This window comes from Hibiscus syriacus, unplaced genomic scaffold, assembly GCF_006381635.1.
Source record: "Hibiscus syriacus cultivar Baekdansim isolate YM2019G1 unplaced genomic scaffold, ASM638163v2 tig00111503_pilon, whole genome shotgun sequence".
NCBI lineage: Eukaryota > Viridiplantae > Streptophyta > Magnoliopsida > Malvales > Malvaceae > Hibiscus > Hibiscus syriacus.
Window position 1 is genome coordinate 82,675 of NW_024063106.1, and position 24,051 is coordinate 106,725.

At 33.8% G+C, this 24,051-nt stretch overlaps 5 protein-coding genes and 5 non-coding genes across 11 annotated transcripts; 3 read left to right on the forward strand and 7 right to left on the reverse strand.

Moving 5' to 3' along the window:
• Positions 1–125: 125 nt before the first annotated feature.
• Positions 126–2,966, reverse strand: LOC120163922 (heparan-alpha-glucosaminide N-acetyltransferase-like). The gene is given in 13 exon segments (XM_039173724.1): positions 126–374; positions 468–611; positions 677–847; positions 929–995; positions 1,073–1,164; positions 1,248–1,364; positions 1,451–1,568; positions 1,653–1,722; positions 1,725–1,767; positions 1,839–1,915; positions 2,347–2,428; positions 2,540–2,677; positions 2,767–2,966. Coding segments are annotated over 13 exon segments (1,398 nt in total). The 5' UTR covers positions 2,899–2,966; the 3' UTR covers positions 126–227.
• A 1,497-nt stretch (positions 2,967–4,463) lies between these two features.
• Positions 4,464–4,535, forward strand: TRNAE-UUC. Its single transcript has one exon. It is a non-coding gene; the product is annotated as a tRNA-Glu (tRNA).
• Positions 4,536–5,245: 710 nt separating this feature from the next.
• Positions 5,246–5,391, reverse strand: LOC120163969. Its single transcript, XR_005519695.1, has one exon. It is a non-coding gene; the product is annotated as a small nucleolar RNA snoR127 (small nucleolar RNA).
• Positions 5,392–5,960: 569 nt separating this feature from the next.
• Positions 5,961–6,032, forward strand: TRNAE-UUC. The gene has a single exon. It is a non-coding gene; the product is annotated as a tRNA-Glu (tRNA).
• Positions 6,033–6,728: 696 nt separating this feature from the next.
• On the reverse strand, positions 6,729–6,874 carry LOC120163970. The gene has a single exon (XR_005519696.1). It is a non-coding gene; the product is annotated as a small nucleolar RNA snoR127 (small nucleolar RNA).
• Positions 6,875–9,473: 2,599 nt separating this feature from the next.
• TRNAE-UUC lies at positions 9,474–9,545 on the forward strand. The gene has a single exon. It is a non-coding gene; the product is annotated as a tRNA-Glu (tRNA).
• Positions 9,546–10,829: 1,284 nt separating this feature from the next.
• On the reverse strand, positions 10,830–14,503 carry LOC120163927 (F-actin-capping protein subunit alpha-like). Its single transcript, XM_039173730.1, has 10 exons — positions 14,281–14,503; positions 13,956–14,071; positions 13,245–13,334; positions 12,979–13,043; positions 12,143–12,304; positions 11,919–11,997; positions 11,636–11,713; positions 11,224–11,301; positions 11,114–11,146; positions 10,830–10,975 (listed from the first exon to the last, which is right to left on the reverse strand). The coding sequence occupies exons 1-10, from the start codon at positions 14,381–14,383 to the stop codon at positions 10,868–10,870; spliced, it is 912 nt and encodes a 303-aa protein (XP_039029661.1). The 5' UTR covers positions 14,384–14,503; the 3' UTR covers positions 10,830–10,867.
• Positions 14,504–15,483: 980 nt separating this feature from the next.
• LOC120163923 (ATP-dependent Clp protease proteolytic subunit-related protein 3, chloroplastic-like) lies at positions 15,484–18,021 on the reverse strand. 2 transcript variants are annotated; one of them, XM_039173726.1, is made up of 10 exons: positions 17,731–18,021; positions 17,492–17,593; positions 17,172–17,294; positions 16,778–16,837; positions 16,504–16,600; positions 16,360–16,433; positions 16,198–16,251; positions 16,022–16,105; positions 15,824–15,945; positions 15,484–15,691 (listed from the first exon to the last, which is right to left on the reverse strand). In XM_039173726.1, the coding sequence occupies exons 1-9, from the start codon at positions 18,019–18,021 to the stop codon at positions 15,850–15,852; spliced, it is 981 nt and encodes a 326-aa protein (XP_039029657.1). In that variant the 3' UTR covers positions 15,484–15,691; positions 15,824–15,849. The 2 variants fall into 2 exon arrangements, with proteins under 2 accessions (XP_039029657.1, XP_039029656.1); XM_039173725.1 differs by lacking the exon at positions 15,484–15,691 and having other exon boundaries at positions 15,737–15,945.
• A 560-nt stretch (positions 18,022–18,581) lies between these two features.
• LOC120163940 (REF/SRPP-like protein At3g05500) lies at positions 18,582–22,288 on the reverse strand (the record flags this gene model as incomplete). Its single annotated transcript, XM_039173740.1, has 3 exons — positions 18,582–18,615; positions 21,453–21,934; positions 22,178–22,288. Coding segments are annotated over 2 exons (570 nt in total), but the record flags the coding sequence as incomplete, so codon positions are not given.
• Positions 18,934–20,461, reverse strand: LOC120163924 (REF/SRPP-like protein At3g05500). Its single transcript, XM_039173727.1, has 3 exons — positions 20,357–20,461; positions 20,019–20,246; positions 18,934–19,441 (listed from the first exon to the last, which is right to left on the reverse strand). Exons 1-3 carry the CDS (start codon positions 20,390–20,392, stop codon positions 18,980–18,982), a joined length of 726 nt encoding a protein of 241 aa, XP_039029658.1. The 5' UTR covers positions 20,393–20,461; the 3' UTR covers positions 18,934–18,979.
• Positions 22,289–24,051: the final 1,763 nt, after the last annotated feature.

Genomic DNA, 24,051 nt, shown 5'->3' on the forward strand with positions numbered 1-24,051 from the left:
GGCAAGTGGTGTGTGTGTATACATGTTTGTTATTGTGGCCAAGTTGCAATCCTCTTTATTGGGGACTTTTCGACTTCACTTTATTCTATGGATCAATTGTGTCGACTCGGGTCGGATACTTACAATATTTTAAATATAATTCGAATATAAAACGAGAGTAGGTCGAATACCTGTAAATATCTGAAACTGCACTATCTATTACTATCTCTAGGTTGTGTAGGGAAGGATCAAAGCTTCCAATAAACTCCGTATCGATGCAAAATGCCGGCAACGATAGCCCAGAAGAGGATCTCTGCAAATATAACATATAGTAGGATGCCTACTCCTCTTGAATGCCAAACCCTTATGAATATGTGTTCTTCAATCCAATAAACCTGTCATTGTCATAGCCATTTTAGGAAACAGAATGGAAAATCGAAGGAGATCGTAAAAGGGAAAGGAGATTACTAGTGTCAATGAAAACCAACCAATGTATTATTTGGATCCTCGTAATACCACCCGTTTATGAAGCCTGCAAATATGCCTTCAGCAGCCATGACATAAACCAGCATTGAATTCATGCCGATCCATTTTAATGGCAGAAACATGTACTTGAAACCCCATATGTCGACCTGGCCACCCGAAATTTCGATCAGCATAAGCCGTAAGCAAAAACATCGACTTTTAAGAGTCGTACCAGAATATAAATGGTTGAGAAGACAAGTGCTGCTGCTCCAGATGTAACGCAAACATAGCTGAAAGTATATAGTTGTTTGTTCAATGGAATTAGTGTAAAATGCAAGGCAAATCCTAGAACGAGGAAAGCGAACCCCATCACGATCCATTGCTTCAGCCTTTCTGAATGACCCTGGAATCAAAAGAATTCATCAAAGACCCCTCGAATTAGAAAACCAAGTACCATGTATCGATCTGTTTTCGAAATTTCTACCTTCAAATGTACGAGCACATGCCCGAAATGCACTCCTATGATTGTAGAAAGAATTGCAGATATCGAGCTGCAATTAGTGCACGCAATGTCAAGGATTCTGAAGATAAACAACCAGTACCAAAAACTTGTACTGCATCAACAGACCTTAAAATTCCTTCAGGTTCGAAAGGTGCATGACACCATGACGGAGCATCGTTTTTGAACGGTCCCTCGTAGGGGGAATTCTGGGTGCAAGCCTGCAGCAGTGTAGGAAAGATTTCAGATATGCAACTGTTATTCACTCTAAGTAAATTACTGTCATGTCAATCTTAAACTACACCTTATATCTTCTCCATGCAGGTTTATGGTACATGTGATTGATCCCCAAGACTTCTCTGTCGATATATCCGACGGCATTACAAGGAGGATCAAGTTTTCCTCTCATATTGCAGGCTACCTAAAATCAACAAAATCTTAAGGAACTACAGCAAATGTTATGGTTCAGTTAAGCGATAATCGATATTAATCGTAACCGAGGCTTACAGTGAAAACTCTCCCATAATCAGCACTATCCTTATCACGGACAGTGAACTGCCAGTCCGGTACATATATTCCGTAAAGTAAAGCCAAATACAAAATAAGTATGCATGCACCTAACAGCCTGCAGATTGTAAAAAACCGAGAATTAGTTAGCATTTGATACGATCATAAATACGAAAAGTTCAATCGGAACTTAATCACTTACCAATGCCAACAATATAACCTAAAAACAGAGAAATGGCCAACTGAAGTACCATTGGATTGTGCATCTTTCAGAAAATCTCTGCAAGTGCCACTACCAGATATGCAAAAGCAATTCTCTACAAAGAAGGTAAAATGAATTACTTATTCCTGAAGCCATTATTGAAGAACTTAACTATGCAATTAGTACCTGTAGAATGCCACAGAACCTTATCATCTTCATATCGACACCGTATGTTAACTCGTCGGGAGCATGCGAAAACCCTCCTTCGTAATGTAACGATTGACAGAAGTTAGCATTGAAGCTTTTCCATCATCGTTCGAATTTGCATAAATGTATTAAGATAGAAGAATTTCTCAATTTGAAATAAGGATTTATGTAATCTTATTTGCTTAAGGAAAATTTGTTAGCCCCTAAAAGTTTTAAAAATGTCTGATGAATCATACCACCAAAAATCTTCTTTCACTAGTTAGATTATTCCCAGAAAAATGTGATTCATAACACACCATGAATGTGAATACCCTACATATGGGAAATGAACCTATGTTGCTCGAACTCTTTATTTTTCTTTAAGTACTCGTATTCGAACATGTGTACCCGTGTCGAATATATAACACCCAAATCCGAATAAACATAGAAACGAACCCCCAAAGTCTATCTTTTTCCCCCTTGATGTGTACAACAAGGAAAACCAAACCTTGTAATAACAAACCCCAAAAGAGGAGCTTTAGGGTTCTGAAAACCACCTTCTTCACAGCTTTACCCCTACTTGGCATTCTCTACAAAAACATGTAACCGTTACCAATTTGAAGCAAATATAAACTGCAATCATTACTCAAGTGTCTCAAAGACCAAATTGTTAGTTCATAAGCTTGAAGAAGAAACCCAACCTTAAGAGCAAGAGGAATGGCCATTCCAACAATGAAAAGAAAGAAGGGCATAACGAAATCAGCAAGGTTGCAGCCATGCCATGGTGCATGGCCAATCACAGGCCACTCTCCTCCAGCATCATCCACTAGAATCATCAGCTACAAAAGTTCACAGTTTAGTTCAAAGGAAAAAAGCCTTGGAGAAATAACCCTTTCAATGGATTGGATGAAAGAAAAACGAAGAGTACTGCCACAGTAAGGCCTCTGAAGATGTCCAGTGAGGCAACCCGCTGAGTTTTGTTAGGCTTCTGAGTTGAGATTTCGTACTCGGGGATGGCCAGGGGATGGTGGAGAGAAGGGTCTACTTTGATCTCAGCCATATTTTTTTAGTTTGGAGATGATGATAGGATGTTTGCTCTAGTGAAGGGAAGAAGAAGACTGATTTGGGTGATAATTGTAATTGAATAGTATCATTTTTTTCAACTTATTTTCTATTGTTTATGATGTTTTTGGAGAATTTTTTAAAAAGTTTCGATTTTTTGAGGATAATAAGTTTTTGGAGGTTACTCGTTTCCATCATGAATGAAGATAAAGTTAACAGATGAAATAATCATATATCTTTGGTTCTTATATCGTTTTATATAAATCGAAGTTTTGAAACTGTCTTATATTTTAAATTTATCTCCGGATTTTAAAATATTTTACTTGTGTCTTAAAATTATCAACACCATTTCAATTAGGTCATTCTGTTAGCTTGAATATTAAATATTAACTTTGATTTAATGTAGAGCATAGTTAGAATACGTTAATCAAATTTTAAACACGTATACATGTGCTGCATGAACATAACAAAGGAAGCTCACTTTGTCCTAAAGTTTTACATCCAGAAAACAATGCCTGAATAAGTGAAAGAAAACACAAAATTTATTCTTCATTAGCAACCTCCCATTCTAACATCGTCTGGACGGCAGTGAAGCGCGACGGATCTTTCCTCTAGATCGGTTCAGAAGAAGCGATTAAAAGCTTAGCAAATTGTTTCCGTCGAATATCTCGACTATTGAAAATAGCATCGACAATCCATTGCCTTACCTGTTTCAATAAAGAGAAGTTTGAGTTTGTTCAGATCAGATAAAAACTGAAGTTTTCAGGCAAAAGCAAGTAGTCGAAACATAATGGAAATCCTGTGTCACAAGTCCATTATTGAGAAGAGATGCAGAGAGACGCAAACAGTCTGAAAAACAAGTTGAAAAGTTTGTCACCGGGAAATGACATTAAAGCTAGCATGAACAGCATCTTTTTATCCACACTTGACATTACAAAGCAATAAATGAACACTATTTAGCCAGCTCTTGGGGACAAGGGAACCGTTCATACAATATGAATGAGCTACTTGCAGCATAAGGAACCATCAGTCGAATTCAAGAGGCATATAACTTCTACGATATAGATGATTCCCGAAACAGCAGTGAATCGAAGATGCTCCAAAGAACTTCTGTCTAGTGACCAAGCAATGTCGAACTCTTCTTCACCGGACTCGACGCTACTTGATTGTACACAACAATCTATTACACTCTAAAACCCAACTCTCCATCTCCATGTCCATCCTAATTCATGCATTAACATTCCAACCCTTAGCCCTCAAACTATAAACCATTTGCACACAACATTTATCTATATATATCCCCAAAAATGTGAGTTGATGAAAAAAAATTTGCCTTTGAAGTACAGACGACTTCCCAAAGAACGAAAGTTCGTCCAAGTATCACAATTAATCAAATGAAAATTATAAAGTTTGCCCATTTTTAAGCTCCAAGAACTAGCAGTCCTTAAAATAGTGGTATTTAATATGAAATAAATCAATGCAGAAATATATAAAAACTGTAAAGATTAGAAAAAGCTAACTAATAATTCAGGGGCTTTAGCATAGGGTGGAATTAACCACAACTCCATTGTCGTCCAGTGGTTAGGATATCTGGCTTTCACCCAGGAGACCCGGGTTCAATTCCCGGCAATGGAAATTTACATTTTGTCAAATGAATTCTCATAACTTTTTCTAAAAAAATACTACAACTAATATATATATATATATATTTGGCATTTTACATTATACAAGCATAAATATCATAACTGTAAAAAGAATTACCCTTTAACTTTGCAGATTCTTCTTCAGACAGCAGGTTCATACTTCATACTGATCTATTTTCATTGTCTTGGCTAATATTTTACAGGCAGTAGAACATGCATCATTACAGATAAATGAACATAGGTAATTCACTCCCTGCTCCAAAGCTTCCCATCAAGAAAACAATGCCCAAAGAAGTAACAAGTCTTTCCGCTTGATCAGTTCGTAAGCGTAACAGAATGCTTCGAGTCTGCCAAGCTGTTTCTATCAAATGTTTGAACTATTGACAATAATGTATACAATCTCGTTCCCTACCTTCTGCAACAAAGAGCGGCAAGAGTTTGTTTGATGCAGATCAACTTTGACTAGCATCTTTTATCCCACACTTGACAAGAAACCAATCCCAAGGGTATCATCAAAGCAATAAACGAACACTATTTAGCCAACGCTTGGAGAGCAAGGGAACCATTCATACAATATGAATGAACTGCAGAAGTGTAACTTATAGCATGATAAGCCGAACGATTCCCACTTGCTGAATAAGGAACCGTCGGTCGATCTCGAAAGGTAGATAATCTCTATGATATAGATGAAAAGAAAACTACTCTGGTCAGACAAGAAACCAATCCCGAGGGTATCATCAGAGGATGCGCTTCAACAAAAGGCATCCCATCCAACAAATAGCTTTGAGGTGGATGCCTTAAGGAGTACATCAAAAATGTCTGATTTGGCTAATGAAGCATCATCCCAGAGGCAAAGAGATCAAATGGACACACAAATCGTTACAAGCAAATTCAATTTCGAGCTCTTCTTAACCGAGACTCAAAGATAGTTGATTGTAGGCAACGATCTGTAACATTGGGGCATCCACCAAATTCTAAAACCCAACTCTCCATCCTACATTACCATTCATCCCTATAGCTCTCACACCATGAACCATTTACAACAAATAATATATATTTCCCAAAAAATGCAAGTTAATGAACAAAAATTGCCTTTGCAGTACGGATGACTTCTCGAAGATGGAAGTTCATGCAAGTATCACCATTAATCAAATGGCAATGATAAAATTTGCCCATTTTTAAGCCCCAATAAACTACTACAGTTCTCAAAATAGTCGTATTTAATAAGAAAGAAATCATTGCAGAAATATAAAAACGGTGTACGTAATTCAGGGGGTTTTAGCATAGGGTGAAAATTTTCCATGTGGAACAACGGAAGAGGAAGCTGAAACTGAGACCAACTTACAGATGTGCATTTGAAATTGAGGCTGCTTTCATTGCTACTTTAAGTAATGCATTATTTCAAACAAAATACAACTCCATTGTCGTCCAGTGGTTAGGATATCTGGCTTTCACCCAGGAGACCCGGGTTCAATTCTTGGCAATGGAATTTTATTCATGTATAAATATGATTTCACAATACTTATAAAGATACTACTATATACTTTTTGAATCTTACACTATATAACCATAAATATCATAACTGCAAAAGAATTACCCTTGAACTTTGCAGATTCTTCTTCAGACAGCCTCTTCACACTGATCTATTTTCATTGTCTTGGCTAATATTTTACAGGAAGTAGAACATGCATCATTACAGGTAAATGAACATAGGTAATTCACTTCCCATTCCAAGGCTTTCCATCAAGAAAACAATGCCCAAATAAGTAAAAGATCTTTCCACTTGATCGGTTCATAAGAGTAACGGAATTCTTCAAGCCTGCAGAGCTGTTTCCATCAAATGTCTGAACTATTGAAAATAGCATGTACAGTCTCGTTCCTTACCTGCTGCAACAAAGAACGGTACGAGTTTTATCCCACACTTGACATTAAAAAGCAATAAACAAACACTATTTAGCCAACTCTTGGAGAGCAAGGGAACCATTCATACACTAAACGAGCAGCAGAAATTTAACTTACAGCATTATGTGCTGAACAATTCCCACTTGTTGAATAAGGAACCATCAGTCAATCTCGAAGGTAGATAATCTCTATGATATAGATGATTTCGGTCCCCAAGTAACCTTTGGGGAACAGAGACAGATATAACGAATCACATAATAAAGGGTAGATAAAGGAAAACTACTCTGGTCAGACATGAAACCAATCCCGAGGGTATCATCAGAGGATGCGCTTCAACGAAAGGCATCCCATCCAACAAATAGCTTTGTGGTGGATGCCTTAAGGAACACATAAAAAATGTCTGATTTGGCTAATGAAGCATCATCCCAGAGGCAAAGAGATCAAATGGACACACAAATTGTTATGAGGACACGCAATTTCGAGCTCTTCTTCACCGAGACTCGAAGATAGTAACATTGGGGCATCCATCAAATTCTAAAACCCAACTCTCCATCCTACATTAAAATTCATCCCCATAGCTCTCACACTATGGACCATATACATTTACAACAAATAATATATATCCCCAAAAAAATGCAAGTTAATGAACAAAAATTGCTTTCGAAGAGCGGATGACTTCTCGAAGATGGAAGTTCATCCAAGTATCACCATTAATCAAACGAGGATTACAAAGTTTGCCCATTTTTAAGCTCCAATAACTACTGCAGTCCTTAAAATAGTACTAGTATTTTAATAAGAAAGAAATCATTGCAGAAATATATAAACAGTTAAAAGATTAGAGAAAACTAACTACAAATTCAGGGGGTGCAAATTTTGCGCCTGAAATAACGGGAAAGGATGCTGAAACTGAAACAAAAGCTGAATAATATTGAATAATGGGAACCGAAAACAAAAGCTCAAATTTAGTTCAAGTGACTTTGGACTTGCCATTACGGCAAATGTGGGTTCAAGGGATATCTCTCCGCGACTGCGCTGAAATAGGGTAAAGTTTGAGCTTCGATGCGAATTTGAAATATTTAGGGTAAATTATATGAATGGTCCCTTTTTCCGGTTGATTTTATTTTGACATTTTTTTTTAAATAATAATACTTTGATCATTTACGTTATTGGTTGCTGTATTATGTTTGAACTATTAGACCGATGATGTGGATAAAAAAGTTAATTTCTAATTTAATCAATCAACTCTTAAATCTTTATTTATTTTTTCTTCAAACAAAAAACCTCTAATTTTGGAGGGTAGAACACTATGGTGGTGTTTGTTTTTACAGAGGTAAAAGGTTTACAGTTTGCGGACCACATCTGCAGGCATCTGCAGCAGAAGAGGTGGACCAAAAGTCTGCAGTCTGCAAGAAGAAAAGTGTTTGTTTTTTAACGTCTGCAGACTGCTAAAATGAACTGAAATATAAATAAACTGACTTTTTAAACTTAAAAGAGTTTTGCAATACTGAGATTTAAATAATTTTAGTTTTACAATACTGAAATTTAAATAATCCATACAACTACAATAATAAATTATTTAAAATAAATCAATCCATATTTTAAAATAAATCAATCCATACTAATAAATTATTTAAAATAAATCAATCCATACAACTACAATAATAAATCAATCCATATTTTAAAACAAATCAATTCATACTCATAAATTATTTAAAATAAATCAATCCATACAACTACAATAATAAATCAATCCATATTTTAAAATAAATCAATATATACAAATAAATTATTTAAAATAAATTAATCTATACTAATAAATTATTTAAAATAAAGCAATCTATATTTTAAAATAAATCAATTCATATTTTAAAATAAATCAATCCATACTAATAAATTATTTAAAATAAATCAATTCATATTTTAAAATAAATCAATCCATACTAATAAATTATTTAAAATAAATCAATCCATACAACTACAATAATAAATCAAACCATATTTTAAAATAAATCAATCTATACAAATAAATTATTTAAAATAAATCAATCCATACTAATAAATTATTTAAAATAAATCAATCCATATTTTAAAATATTAAAATAAATCAATCCATATTTTAAAATAAATCAATCCATACTAATAAATTATTTAAAATAAATCAATTCATATTTTAAAATAAATCAATTCATACTAATAAATTATTTAAAATAAATCAATCCATACAACTACAATAATAAATCAATCCATATTTTAAAATAAATCAATCCATACTAATAAATTATTTAAAATAAATCAATCCATACAACTACAATAATAAATCAATCCATATTTTAAAATAAATCAATCCATACTAATAAATTATTTAAAATAAATCAATCTATATTTTAAAATAAATCAATTCATACTAATAAATTATTTAAAATAAATTATTTTAAAATAAATCAATCCATATTTTATAATAATTTATTTTAAAGTAAATTATTTTAAAATAAATTATTTTAAAATAAATTATTTTATAATAAATTATTTTAAAATAAATTATTTTAAAATAAATAACCTTATTAAATTATTTAAAATTATTTTAATAAATAACTATATTTTTTAATTGTTCTTGAAGATGTTTGAAGACCTTTGAAGACATAAAACCAAGTCTGCACCAAGAAGAACTCGCGCAGACGTTTGAAGAGCTTATGTCTTCTAAAAAACAAACAGTTTGCGAAGTCTAATGTCAACGCGTGGTCTGCGTGACGCAGACATAAGTGGTTTGAAGAGGTTGCACAGTAAAAACAAACACCACCTATGTGCCGAAAGGTCCGAAAGGTCGAAGAGTGTGGGAAATGATGATATGGAGAGGACGATCGTCCATTTGAAATTGAGACTGCTATTATGGCGAATGCTGGTTCAAGAGATAGTCTCTCTGGGACTGCCATTGCTTGATGAAGTTGAGCTTATATTTGCATTTAGAATTGAGCATTCTGTGTATTTACCTATTATAAAAACATATTGCAAACTTCCAACAATAATTCCATCCATTGTCGTCCAGTGGTTAGGATATCTGGCTTTCACCCAGAAGACCCGGGTTCAATTCCCGGCAATGGAACTTTTGGGAAACCTTTTACCATGTGACAGTACCATGCCACTTCTAATTGCTGTCTTGGGTCAGTCAACAGACTCCATCCAATAAACTATTACCAGCCTAATGCACATCCGATGAAACTCCATGTTGAATCTAATGGCTTCAACTTCACAGGTTATCTATTTTATTTAAGGATAAACTATACGGTTAATATCTAAACTATCAGTTTTGATCTATTTTAATATATAAACTTTTAAATTTTTAAAACCATATCTAAAGTTTAATTTTTATTTCATTTTAGTACCCATCGTTTCTTTCGGGTAAAAAATATATCCGTCGTTAAAAATTTAACACGTTTAGTACCTAAACTATAAGTTTTTATCTGTTTTAATACATAAACTTTCAAGTTTTTTAAAATCATACCTAACATTTAATTTTTATTTCATTTTAGTATACCATCATCAAAAACTTAACGCATTTAATACCTAAACTATCATTTTGATCCGTTTTAGTACCTAAACTTTTAATATTTTCAAAACTTAACATTAATTTTGAACAGAGGTACTAAATTGAAACAAAAACTAAAGTTTTTAAGGTGAGGTACTAAAATGAAATAAAAACTAAACTTTATATATGGTTTTAAAAAAATGAAGGTTTAAATACTAAAACAGACTAAAACTAATAGTTTAAGTACTAAACACTTAATTTACCCTCTATTTAAGAAAAAGTTACCGTGAACCGCAAATCTCTAATCTCGTAATCAAAAGATAACATAAGGAAAATAAAGGTAATTTCAAAGAAAAAGTATTACCGAAATGTGAGTTAGAGTTTGCTTGAGAATACAAAACATGTTTTTCTTGATTAAATTAGGAATCGATTTTCTAACAAAATGGGAGGCCCAATGTGTGATCTGTTCAGACAAAAATATAAAACTGGAAAAGGTTGCTCGTGGAAAATTTACCATATCATATCTCATTCAATATGCATCCGCATAAGTAATTCAAAATATAGAACAACAGAGCTCAAATAAATCAGCAGAATACTAATAAACATACACATAAATTAGTGATTTCCGTAAACGTTTTCTTCTATCAGGTTAATAATAAATTTCAAACATACATACATATATATATATATATATACACTCAAATTTTGCACAAGCATCATGCAACAAGAATGGCTAGACATGGCCTGTAAATAATGAAGCGATATAGCACACTGCACATCAAATAACAGGTAACTGTAAATCAAGGTGATTAGGGGCAAAGAGTTGTAAAAGGCTCATCACAAATCCGAGTGAAAACATACAGACAGGCCGATGAATGGGGCCTTTGGGTATGGTATAGTTACTTCCTGATCCCGAGTTCTTTTGATATCTCTCTCGTCAGGCTGAATTGTGAAGTGCCGTGCCATGGAAATAAGGTCCGAGTAACTGGAAGTTTCCTCCGAAGATCCTGCATTGCATATAACATGAAGAATACGCTAAATGGTACACAACAGGAGGGGATCTAATGGTGAAATAAGAATCAACAAATGGTATAAATTCAAAAGGCTTCCTCACAACTTTTGGCAGAAAGAATATTAAAACATACCTTGAAAGTGGTATCTGGTAAATTCAAATAGGACTTCTGCATTATGCCAAGACTGTCAGTATTGAATTCTAGAAAACTAGAGGAACTGAAAATAACCAGTCATTGAAAACAACCTCAAGAGATGCCAGGTACTCTGTCTCATGGTGGCGAATTATGCTTTCTATGGCAATTGCACTATCATCGGGGGCCTGAAACAAACAGAAAAAAAGTATTAACCGTATGAAGCCAAAACCAATATCGTTTTTTTAGCGCAAAGGCCAGAAGCCACTAAGCCAACAAATCACAAACTTCCACCGTAAATAATAACTACTACCTTTCACATGCTCTCACATTGGAATCTTTGCTCAAGAATATTACCATCCTCATATGATATACCAAAATGGTTATCCGGGATATAAAATTTGTCAAAAGGGAAAAGAAAGAACTTCAAGTTCTATTGGAAGAAAGAATGAACCAAAGGAGAACACTAGGTGAACAGGAGGAAAAAATAAAATTAAAAAAAGCTCGTCATTTGGAAGTAACCTGAAACATTGTAGAATCTCTACATTCATGCTTTGCATCTAATTGCACATTTCCCTCTTCAAAATAGTGTGCACCCACCTGGAAATAGAAAGAACTGACTTATTATAGGTTTATGAAACTTTAAGTGAATTTAGATATGAAAAGCAGGAAGAACAGGAGGACAAGCTTGATTCTCACTTGTAAATAATCCAAGGAAAATGACTAGTACAGGAGGAACGACTGAAGAAACTAAAGAAATGAGAACACAAATATGCCATGCACTACATGAAAAATATTGTAATACCTGAAATTTGCCTTTTAATTCCAGAACTTGAACATCATCTATGAATTCAATGTTCCATACTGACCGCCAACTTCCATTACTGTACAAAAAGCCAAAAACCATTTTTAGAAGATAAACAACTATGATCATTACTAGAAGCTAGTAAAAATAGTAGTCAATCATACGATCATGCAACTGCAGTAGAATAGTTACTACTACATTGTGGTCTAACAAATCTTACCCACCAGAAATTTTGTGGGCTGAGTCTAGCGGCAGAAATCACTACAACAAGCTCAAAATCAGATCCAGGTCCCTCCACATCTTTTCCATTAACACAGTAAACTGAATAAGAACCTTTTGGATAAGCTTCCCCAACATATTTCAGCATTTCTGCTTCCAGTGCACATCTGTACACCAAAAAAAGGAATTAATTACAAGTAGTAATTAAAGTAGTGCATGGTGAAGTGTGCCCTAATTCCAGCAATAAACTATCATTTTTTCTTTTTATGAGCTCTAAAAGAAAGCAAGAGCAGGTGATACAAATAAAAAGTATGGATTTCTCTCTTCATGATGCGTGCTGGTTTCGGCAATAATGATGAAAACCCTAATGGGTAGATAACTATTTCCTTATCAATCAAACTTCTTGAACATATCAATGGCAGTGAAATAAAATATACATGTTCATGTGCCTGGGTGAATCCTGAGTATCAATCCGGGCAGCGAGTCAGTCAAAACCCATCTAAAGCAGAAAGATGAAAGCCTGAAACCTTAGGCTCCAAGACTTTAAGAGACATTATTCCCATCCTAACAAGTAAGCCAAGGACCAATGGTAACAAAAAGCTACACGTTTGGAACTGGACAGAGGACACTGTGTCATACAAGCAGTGGTTTCGAACCAAATCATTTATATTTCAGTAGGAACTTGAGATATAGGATTTTGCAAATTTGAGCTAGCTACAGCTGGTAAACTAGACCTATGGAGAAGCTAATCAACTACATTAGATTTCAGAGAGATGCTTCTATTAGTTCATCAGAAATCAATTAAAGATACTATACATCCACCACAGTTGTAAAAACATACCGGTATTCCTCAATATATGGAGTGGGAAGCTCCTCATCAGTGGCAGGTCTAACCTCTGTACAAACCTGATCCAATTTAGCACAACATGATATGAACATTTAAACTAAATCATACACATTAATCAGTAAGTTTCACATACAAAGGGTCATCCCCATCCTATAATCCACTTACCATTAAAAAAATGCAAATTCAGGAAATGATATTAGTGAAAGGTTGTCTGATATCAAACAGACATGATCAACAATATGTATAAGGCTAAAAGGTACCTGTTTGACATGATCAACAATGGCAACTTGGGCAGTCTTGGGGTCTAGATACTCATTATCCCGAAGCTCCCCATATTGTGTAACCAGAACCTAAAATTCAATAGGAGAAAAACATTGCAACAATTAGCTTTGTTTTAAAATCAAATTCACAGGAATCAGTGTCTCAACTAGCAGAACCGATATTGAAACTATCCTCATATTTGAATATTTGATAAGAATAACAAGCAAACATGAGTAATAGAGTTAATTGGATGACTAATGGACCTTTTTTTTTGAAAAGTGATGACCAATGGATCATAACCAAGTGAAAAAGACAATATTAAAAAAGAAGCATATTAAACACAATGATGGATACTCACTGCACTAGCAGTCAATCAAGGCACTCTAAAATGTCATATAAACCTCCAGCATTCAGAATGACTTACCACAATTAACCGATTAAGCTCGAGTTTGTATTTATCACACGTAATCAAACTTAAACTACACGAAGAGGCAACAACAGTTCTAGGAAAAACAATATAAACGAAATGAACTAAACAAAAGCTGTTCCAACTTTCTAGCAATCTTACTTATATCAAGAACCCTCAGCAGCTGAAAATGCTGGAAAACTAACCAACTTGCAACTGGAATGACTTAATTTTACTAGAAATATAACTTTGAGCTACAAATATTTAACACTTAAAACAAATTATACTGGTTTCTAAGACTTACATCGCCAAATCTACCAGGCATTTCGAGGCAAATCCTGTGAGATTTGTTGTAAACGGGAAATGCCTCCGATGCCGCTTCATCGTACACATCGTCATCATTCAAAACCGATTTTAAATCTGGAAAAAGAATAAACAAATTAAAAATCGAAAAGAAAGCAGCTAAATGCAAATAGAACGATAAATCGAACGTGGATCCAGAAAACAAGAAAGATAGTAGAACTAATTCATCAAACCGATCAATCAGAAAAGAGAAAACACAAAACCGGCAAGCGAAGCAGGAAACGCAACGCTTTAAAACAACATTGGAGAGATGGAGAGAGAGAGACCTTTGGCGACGTATTGAATTTCGCCAGCCGGAGCGTTGAGGAGGAACCATTTGGCGATCTCTTTCTTTTGCTTGTCGCTTAGCTCTGTTTCTTGTTCTGCCATAACTTTCTTTCTTGCTATCTAAAAAGAAAAGTTTAAAAGGAAAAAAAAAGGCAGATTAAGTGGTTGAGAGGAGGGAAAGCAGAGGGAGGAAAATGAAAAAGAGAACTAAGATCTGTAAAGCTTACTATTACTGGTCTGTGAAACCAGCAGTGACTATTCAAGAAACAGTCAAATAAAAGGAAAAAAAAACCTGTGGGGTTATAGCTCTTGAAAAAAAATGATTTTTCTATTTTATTTGATTCAGAAAAAAATTCAAATTGATTAAAATTGCAAATTAAAAATCAAAGGATTTATAAAATAAAATTTGAATATCTCAAAATTTTTAACAATTAGATAATTAATTTTTAAATTTGAGTCAATTATAATATATATATATATATATATATATATATTACATATAAAAATTTATGAAATACATATATTTACTATATATAGTTATAGAAAACCGTTTAAATTATATACAAATGGTACCGTAATAATATAAATATTTACAACTAAATTTAAACATAAACTTGATTCGACACAATTTTTTTTAAATAAAATTTGAATTATAAAATTAGACTCGTCAACTCGAATAATTTGAATTTTTTTAAACTAACTCAACTCGGCTCGATCGAACTCTCACCCTTAGTTGCAGTCATTCTAAACGACACCGTCTCGTTGGTTGAAATTGAAATAGCTTATCATAGACTTGTACAAGTCCGGGTTATCTGTTAATCTCAGAGATCTGGAGATGATTAAAGTTTTGAATAAAAACGTAGGTAAGTTATGGTAGTTGTAGCACATTTTTATATTAGTTACTATAATTTAAAAAATGACATTATAAGTACTACAGTTATCAATAAATAAAATAACTATTATGTCAAGTTAACAAAAAAAATATAGTTCATCAGTAGTCTCAATTTTCATACTCAATGATGAAAATGAATGTTGATTTCCCTAGAAGATTCAAATTCGAATAATTGTCTGTAAGATGTATTTACGTTGTTAGTAAATTAAAAAAATTGTAAACAAATATTACCTTTTAATTACTTCAAACTATTCAACAACTGGCAATCATGGTGATGAAAAAAGGGAGCCTTTGTACTAACAAATGGAAATGCAATCAGTATTGAAGAAAACTGGTTTTTACAATGCTCAACAATGGCATCAAATGACTCTGCTAAAACAATCGCACAATCTGTGAGATAGAGAAACAATTGACAACAAAACTTCAGGACCATCTTTAGGTATCTTCCTTTTAAATTTGTCTGTGCATCACTGCTTTCCACATCTCCATCGAGTATGCTCTATTGCAACCTACTCCAGCTAAAACATATCATCAAAATTCTTATCAAACCGTGTAGGAAAATAATGGTGTTCTTTCATATTAAAGACTCCTCAAAATATGATAAGGTGCCTCTACCATGATTAGTTAAGAAAAGGATCATTCTTACGTACAATGACAAGGGTTGACCAGGCAGATACTAGAAGCCATCCATGACTTTGATGCCAGCATTCTTGTCCCACACTTCTGGAGCAGCAACTTCTGCCATCACCTTTTCCTGACCACGCCAAAGGATCTGCACCCAAAACGGACGTCTCGTTTACATGTGAAAGATGAATTATGAACAAAAAGTTACTTGGAAGTGCGCTTACCTTGTCAATGACCCCAAACTCTTTAGCTCTGTTAGCATCCATATAAAATGGTCTTCTCATCACATTGGCTACTGTCTCCACAGACTAATGGAATATAGTCATACAATGACAATGAGTACCTTTGTTTTACAAAATTTTGTATACAACAATAAAAAACATTGATCCATTGCACTCACATTTCCAGTGTGCTTAGCAAGAAGTTCAACAAGTGCGTCCCTGTTTGTTATTGCCTGCAAAACAAAGATGCAGTCTACTAGATTCGCAATACATCTTGGATTTATAATTGCAACCTCATAAAAAAGGATATCAAAGCTTTAAAGCAGAGCTCAGGACCAAACCTCTTTGGCACGTATAAGAACATCACTTGCAGGCATCAAGCCAGAGGATGGGACACGAGGCTGTTGGATCATAGCTGAAACAGAATATGAGCAAACACTAAGGATATAGTCAGTTTACAATCACAGACAAGTAGCGAATCATACCTTTGGCATGAGGCATCATGAACCGATGTCCTTTAGTTCCAGCAGAAAGTAAGAGACAAGCCTGACCTACAGCTGCCCCCACAGCAACTGTATGTACCTGTATGATCGGTTACCAAGACCCAAGAAAAGTTAACCAGTAGGATCATCTCATCCTAGAACCTCTTTTCCTTCTTAAAAGGAAAAGCTCATGAGACAGGTAGAGGAAGTACATAGATATTCTTACTGAACTAAGGAGAACAAGACAATTTGATATCTTTGAAGAACAGAAATTTACCTCATTTTGTAACTGCATAAGTGCATCATAGATGGCAAAACCCTCAGTCTCCATCCCAACCTGCAGCAGAACCGCTTGTAAATCATGTGAATATCAAACTTAAAGAAAACAAACGCACCAAGGAACATAATACAAGTGTGAATAGCAAGCAGAAGAAGCTCCAACAAGGAAGAAGAAAATGATATTGTTAAAAGATTAAAGGTCATTCGGGTTCATATTATAGCCTTGTCCTTTTTCAAAATTATGATTCATTTAATCTACAGAAAGAAATACCGAAATCCAACTTTCAACACAACTTGGCTTACTTCTTGTCTTAAATGATATAGCATATGATTCTAACAAATCCAAAAGCTATATAATACAAATGCATCGCATCTCTTTGTTCAAAGCTCACCGTTTCACCATCATCACGAGTTGTTCCAGTAGAGTTTATGTAAAGATATATTGGCTGCTTGGGATCCATCCATTGAAGATACATTACCTCCGCAACTACAAGCTCGGTCACCGCAGGCACAAGCTGAAAGATAAAAAGACCGAAAACAATGGTCATCTCAAAACTCTAGCTAAATGCAGCAACATTGAAACTAGTAACTAAAAATGCCTACCGCAAAAAAAAATCAATCTCGTTCCTCAATTTTGAATTCCACAAGGCAAAGGCAATAAAACACCAAATAAAAATAATAATAATTAAACCCCTCAACTAAAATCACTTACCGGCATGCCAATGTAAACAATTCTCCCGTGAAGAAGCAACGAAGGTAAGTCCGGTGGAGGGCTTTTCGGCCTATGTTCATTGTACGACACTGATCTTTCCACCTAATCCAGTTCCAAATTTCCAATAAGTGATTGATTCGCATTATTCCGACTAATTCAACTTTAAAAACCACTCGAATAATTAAAATCATAATCTAATCGCATTCGAAACTTCTCACGTTATCGTTAATTACACTTACTTGAGCAGGAGTAGCCATGAGCTTAGGAGAGTCAAACAAATCCAAATACGGCGGCGTATCGGGATTAACCGGACGGTTAAGAATCGTCTCGGGGGAAGAAGCGACAACAGAAGCGAGCTTCGAAAGAAACGGATCCTTAGGGTTTATCGGAGGAATGGGCAATTTGGCAGCGTTTTGGGCGACGAAAGCGCGGCAACAACTGAGCTTCGTGGTCTTTGGCCTACGAACGGATTGGGAAGAAACTGAAGGCGGGATTGAGTAAGCCATTGGTGCGTGCAAGAAACTCGACATGATTTTTCTTGTAAGGTTTGAATCAGCCTCCGTTCCCTGATGTGGAGTTCGAAAGATGCTTGTAACGAGCTTCAATCTGTTAAGTGGAAGTGTGGAAAAGTAGGTCGGGTCGAAAATGACCCGAGAAGATCCACTAATTTGGACGGATTTAGGCCATTGTTTGGGCTTAAGTTATGTCTCTCATTTACCGACCAAGAAAAATAATCGGAGATTAGTAAGATTCGATTATATTTCTAACTCAATTTAATTTTAAAAAATTTAACATATAATTTTATATTCTCGACTCAAAAGAATTTAAAAATTAAATCAAGTTAAAAAATAGAATCTAAATAATTTAAATGGTTGATTGAATAATTCAAATTTTTAGTAATTTTCTTTTTGTTAACAAAAAGATGATTACACAGTTAATCGATTACTTCTTTCAAATAATTTTTTTATTTAAATTGAGTCCTTTAATTCTATATGTGATGTGATATATATACATATCACATATAAGAAAATATAAATATTATATATGATAATAAAATATTGTTTAAATTAAAAATCTAATAATATTATAATATTATAAATATTTATAATAAAATAAAACATAAACTCGAAAAATTTAAGTCTAAAAAATATATAAAATATTGGAGGAAATCACTCTTCCTTTAAATTTTTTATGTTTTTTTATTAATGATTTAATTTTATATTTTTAAAATGTTTTACTTTAATTTTTTAAAAGGTAAAAGTATAATCAAAACCAAATGATTTCAATAAAAAATGGCTTTCCCTTGTTCCCATACGTAATGGAATAAGGGGAGGTAAGATAGTAGGTTGTCCCCAACACTAGATTGAGAGTAACTTCCGTAGGAGACTTCCGAATTATAAAATACTCTCCATGAGACTCGATCTCACAACCGGTTAACAGGTTAGCAGAAAACAGGTCATCAACCCCCAAAACAGATTCAAAGCCAATTCAACTCCTCAATGGCTCCATTTCAATCTTCTGCTCTCCAAACACCTTGGCGATCTTTTCGGTAGGTACCAAGGGCAAATACGAGGCGACCTTGTACCCTTTCTCGGCACTGCTAACCACCGTCTGGTTATACTTGCCCGTGCAATACGTGGCTGTAGGGATGACGACCGAGGCTACTTGAGGGAAGAGAGGGAGTTTGTGGAGTTTACGCCAAGCCGAAACAGCACATTGTTCAGCTTTGGGTTCATACTTTGCATAAAGCTCTTTTGCTGTGGGTTCATACTTGGTGTACACGAATTTTGCATATACTGAGGCAGTGCTCACCACTCCAGTAAGGTGGACTTCAGAAGCCACGCAACGAGCCACTTTCGGAGCCTTTTGGGCAGCTGAAATGGCTTCGGACGAGACCTGTTTGACACATGGCGGGACTCGACGATCTAGTTCGGTTATATATTCACCAACCTGCAATAACAACAAAGAATCAGTATTTGGGTACTAGAGCTGTCAAATAGGCTTCATTAGGATCGAGTCGATTTGGATCAAATCAATCCCAGCTTCAAATGTTCAAATCATTTCCGTTTATATTATAAAATTTTCAAATAATTCCGGATTAGAATCGTTTAAGATTTAATTCATTTCGAGTTTGGTTATTTAGTTGTAGACATTTGACAACTCTCAATCAATAGATTCAAATCATTTCATATTGGAGTCATTTTCAGCTAATATGTTTAAATTTAAATTTTCTCCGATTAATTATTTATTTTAATAATTGTATCCATCTGAAATTTTATTTGCATATATACCGTGTAATATAGAAGTTTTATATGTTTATGTAAGTGTGACTATCCTCAAAAATATTTATAGATCTACCATGATCGTTAGATTATTTGATTCAAAACTTCTTCCAAATTGTAAGACATCATAAATTTTGAATGGCATTTTCCATATGACAATCAACGATTTGCAATTTTGCATTTCAAGCTACATAGTCACAATATACTCATCGTCATTAAAATCAAGGACGAAGCAAATAGATTACCTTGGTATCGACGAATTTAAGAAGCTCGATTGGGACATCATGGTACTTGTCGTAAACCGGTCGGACCACGGTCTTAACCGTCTCCTCCACGGATTCGACGCCAGGTTTGAAAGGTCCCGATCTTTCCTTAGCGTAAAGGTAAAGATTGGCGAAGCACAAAGCGGCGTGGACAGCAGCTACTTGCACGAATTCCAAGTATTTCAACCTCTGTTCTTGTTCATCTTTAGCCTTTCAAATTCAAATCAAAACAATAGAAGAAAAAAAGATCAATAAAAACGAAATTGAATTAAATTTTGATGACACAAGCAAAAAGAATAATAGATCTTTAATGGAAATACCATGTCTTGTTGGAAGTCGGAGTTTCCTTGAGCCATGAAACGAACTTGAGACTATATTCTTCTTTCTTTTTCTTTCGAAGAGTGATTGGAGAAGAAATCAAAGGGATTGGTTCAGCGTTGAATTGAGGGAGAAAAGATAGTGAAGGGGGGTGGGGGTTAGAGGGCAGATTTAGATGAGCAGCGGAGATTAAGAAGCGGTTATGAAACGTGTCGGTCAGCTAGTATAGGGCGTTTTCCTTGCGGTACAATCCGATGCGTTTGAACGTTTAAGGGTTCTTACGGGGTAAGTTATCGTATCTTTGGCAGTACCGTCCAACATTTATATTAATGTATTTAAAAAACAACATTTGTATTCATGTAACTGTACTTTTTTATATTTTTATTAATATTATAAAATTAAATATTTATGTTGATGAATTTAACACAGGTTACTGATTATGTGTTCGTCAACATAAATATTTAATTTTTCCGAGTCGAGTGATGTTTTTGTTCGAAGTTGATTTGAATTTTTTCGAGTTGAGTGAAGTTTATAAATTTCGAATCAAATTTTTGAGTTTTTGTTTAAATTTAATTGTTAAATATTTATAATATTATGATGTTATTTATCCTAATTTAAGTGGTTTTTTTAAGACCATATACAATACATATATATTTCTTCATATTTTTTTATATATGATATAAATATATCGTACATAATCGAGGAACTCAAACTTAAAAATCAACCCACTAATTACTAAAACTTTTGAGTTATTTGAGTTCCTATTCAAATGTTTTGAAATACAACTCAATTTAAACTTAATTTTTTTCGAGTCTAGTTCATAAAATTACAACTCTAATTCAATTCGACTCAAGTTTTCTCTAATCAAGTTGAAAAAAATTATTTTTAAATCAAATTTTACTCACCCTAATAATTATATCTTCATCTAATGCAATCGTTTTTGGATCTAATATTATAATCTTCTTTATATCCTTGATCGTGTTGAGCAAATGTGCCAAATCTATGGAAATATATGATATATTTTATTAAGAAATCAATAAAATAAACCATAAATACTTATAAGTACCAAGTAAAACGTAAAACAAATCCAAATTATAACATAGCAAATTAACTCTCGGAAATCAATGGCTCCATTTCATTCCTCTGCTCACTGAAAACTTTGGCAATCTTCTCAGTAGGAAGGGCAAATACGAGGAGGCAACCTTGTACCCTTTCTCTGCACCGCCGACCACCATCCTGTTATACTTGTCGGTGCAATATGCCGCTGTCGGGACGACAACGGACGCGACATGAGGGAAGAGAGGGAGTTCACTGAGTCTACGCCAAGCTGAAACCGCGCATTGTTCGGCTTTGGATTCACACTTTGCATAAGGCTCTTTTGTTGTGGGTTCGTACTCGGCGTACACGGATTTGCATATCCTGAGGCCGTGTTTTCCACCCCGGCATGGCGCCTGACGGACATCGGAAGCCACGCTGTGAGCCACCTCGGGAGCCTTTTTGGCGGCCAAGATGGCTTCGGAGGAGACCTGTTTGATGACCGGCTGGACTCGACGATCAAGCTTGGTTACAGATTCATCAAGCTGTGCAATAAACAACAACAAATCAGTCTTTGGGTACTAATTTTAGTTGTCAATCGAACAATTTACCAAAAATAGTAAATTATTTGTACATTTCAAATTTGAATCATTTACACATTGTTGTAAATCATAATAATAATTTAGATTCTAATCCTTCCGTATTTAATGTTAGAGATTGAATTATTTGAAATTTAATATTTAAGATCAAATTATTTGGGATTGGAATGAAACAAAGGGATTATTTACCTTGGTATCAACGAATTTAAGGAGCTCAACGGGGACACCATGATATTGATCGTAAACCGGTCGGACCACGCTCTTAACGGTTCCCTTGAAGGTCTCGACGCCGGGCTTCAACGGTCACGATCTTTCCTTAGCGTAGGGGTAAAGATGGGTGAAAGACAAAGCAATTAATTGTTAGGAAAGAAAAAATTTAATTAATTTTAAATAAAAATAAAAAACCCAAAACAATTAAATAAAATATAATCCTAAAATCGTTAGGAAAGAAAATAAAATCTATTTCGTTTATGTTCATTTATTGTGTTCGTTTGCGTTCGTTTATTATGTTCGTTTATCATTTAAATGAACGAACATGAACGAACACGAATAAACTACATTTCTTAACGAACGAACAAGAAATTTTTTGTTCGTTTATGTTCGTGTTCGTTCATTTATTCAGTTAAACTTAAACGAAAGAACATGAACATACCCACATTCGTGTTCGATCGGTTCGTTTACAGGCCTAGTAACGCCCAACGACGGGAAAACGTTGGTCAAAGGGTCACATTAGGTTTGGTTTTTTGAGTTGAAGGGTCACATTTAGAGAAAAACTAATTTAAGGACCACATTGATTTTTTTAAAAATATAAAGACCTTTGATGCTTTTTTATCTTGAAATAAATACATGTAAAAAATCAGCACCAACTTCGATTAAACTTAGAGCTGGGTATATGGGCTAAGGCCCGCGGGCTACCTGTTTAACTCGCGACCCGTGCGGGTTTCGGGCCTCAAAAAATTGAAGATCGTTTAAATTGCAGGCTTTTTAGCTCGGACCGTTAAACCCGCGGGTTTAATGGGTATAACCGCGGCCTACCCGCTAAAGCCCTCTTAATTTAAAATTCATAAAATTTTAGATAAAATAAACTTAAAGAATTTTATAGAAAAAGAAAATAAATTACCAATAAATATGATGTTACTTATAGTTATTGTAGTTCTTAAATTTATTAGGGCGTTTTTCATAATTTTACCACTACTTTATATTTTTTTCATTTAAATATACATCATTATCATTTTGGTATTTAAAGATTTTTTTAAATTTAATTTTGACATTTATTTTTTTCATGAAGTATATTATCCATTTTGTTCTTTAATTATAAAAAGTCACGTGATATTCTAATAATATATCACATGACACGTAATATTTGGATTAAAAATAAGAAAGAAAAGTAAAAGAAAAAATTGAAAACATACTTTTCAACTTTTAAAGACTTTTACAAAATAAATATATTTTAACAAATTAATGACTTATATTTTATCAATTTTAGTATAACTGTATCTTTCAAATTTACTCTTATACTGTAAGGATTTTATTTTATATTTTCATATTATGTTTTAGTCTTTCTCTAAAGTATCCATAAAATACAATTATTAGGACCACTTAACAACTTTCTTGTTAGATTTGTATAATGTTTGACTTTTTTGAATTTTTATGTTTGAATTTCTGCTTTTAGAATTCAGACACTTCTGTGTCTTCATATTATAGCCTTGAATAATTGTGTTTTATAAAAGTGTAATGTGGTTATTATTTTATTTGTTTTTTAATTTGGTGATATAAGTGAATATTGTTTTTTTAATTTGAGTTTAAGTAATTATATCATTATATATATATATATATTAATGATTAAAAAATTTAAAAAAATATTATTTTATAATCATTTACGGTTATTTAAAATAAAAATTAAATATTATTTATTATTTTGACGGTGCTACTATCCTTTTCAAGTTGCTCGATCATTTTTAAAGGTGTAGTAAGTTAAAACATTATTTTTTATTGCATTTAAAATTATTTTTATTAAACGGGCCGCGGGTAAGCCCGTTTAGCCCGCGGGTTAAATGGACAGG

Bases quoted from the DNA above. Each gene is read 5' to 3' on its own strand.
- LOC120163924 (XM_039173727.1), bottom strand. From the start codon at position 20,392: ATGGCTCAAGGAAACTCCGACTTCCAACAAGACATG. The intron at 20,247-20,356 runs GTATTTCCATTA...TGAATTTGAAAG, and splicing joins CCGACTTCCAACAAGACATG to GCTAAAGATGAACAAGAACA. The intron at 19,442-20,018 runs GTAATCTATTTG...TTGTTATTGCAG, and splicing joins TTAAATTCGTCGATACCAAG to GTTGGTGAATATATAACCGA.
- LOC120163927 (XM_039173730.1), bottom strand. From the start codon at position 14,383: ATGGCAGAACAAGAAACAGAGCTAAGCGACAAGCAAAAGAAAGAGATC. The intron at 11,147-11,223 runs GTTTTCAATGAC...ATAATGCAGAAG, and splicing joins ACCTGGCATCTCTTGAGGTT to TCCTATTTGAATTTACCAGA. The intron at 10,976-11,113 runs GTATGTTTTAAT...TATGCAATGCAG, and splicing joins TACCAGATACCACTTTCAAG to GATCTTCGGAGGAAACTTCC.
- LOC120163923 (XM_039173726.1), bottom strand. From the start codon at position 18,021: ATGTCGAGTTTCTTGCACGCACCAATGGCTTACTCAATCCCGCCTTCA. The intron at 17,594-17,730 runs GTAAGTGTAATT...GAACTGGATTAG, and splicing joins TCATGGCTACTCCTGCTCAA to GTGGAAAGATCAGTGTCGTA. The intron at 16,601-16,777 runs GTAAATTTCTGT...CCGATCATACAG, and splicing joins TTATGCAGTTACAAAATGAG to GTACATACAGTTGCTGTGGG.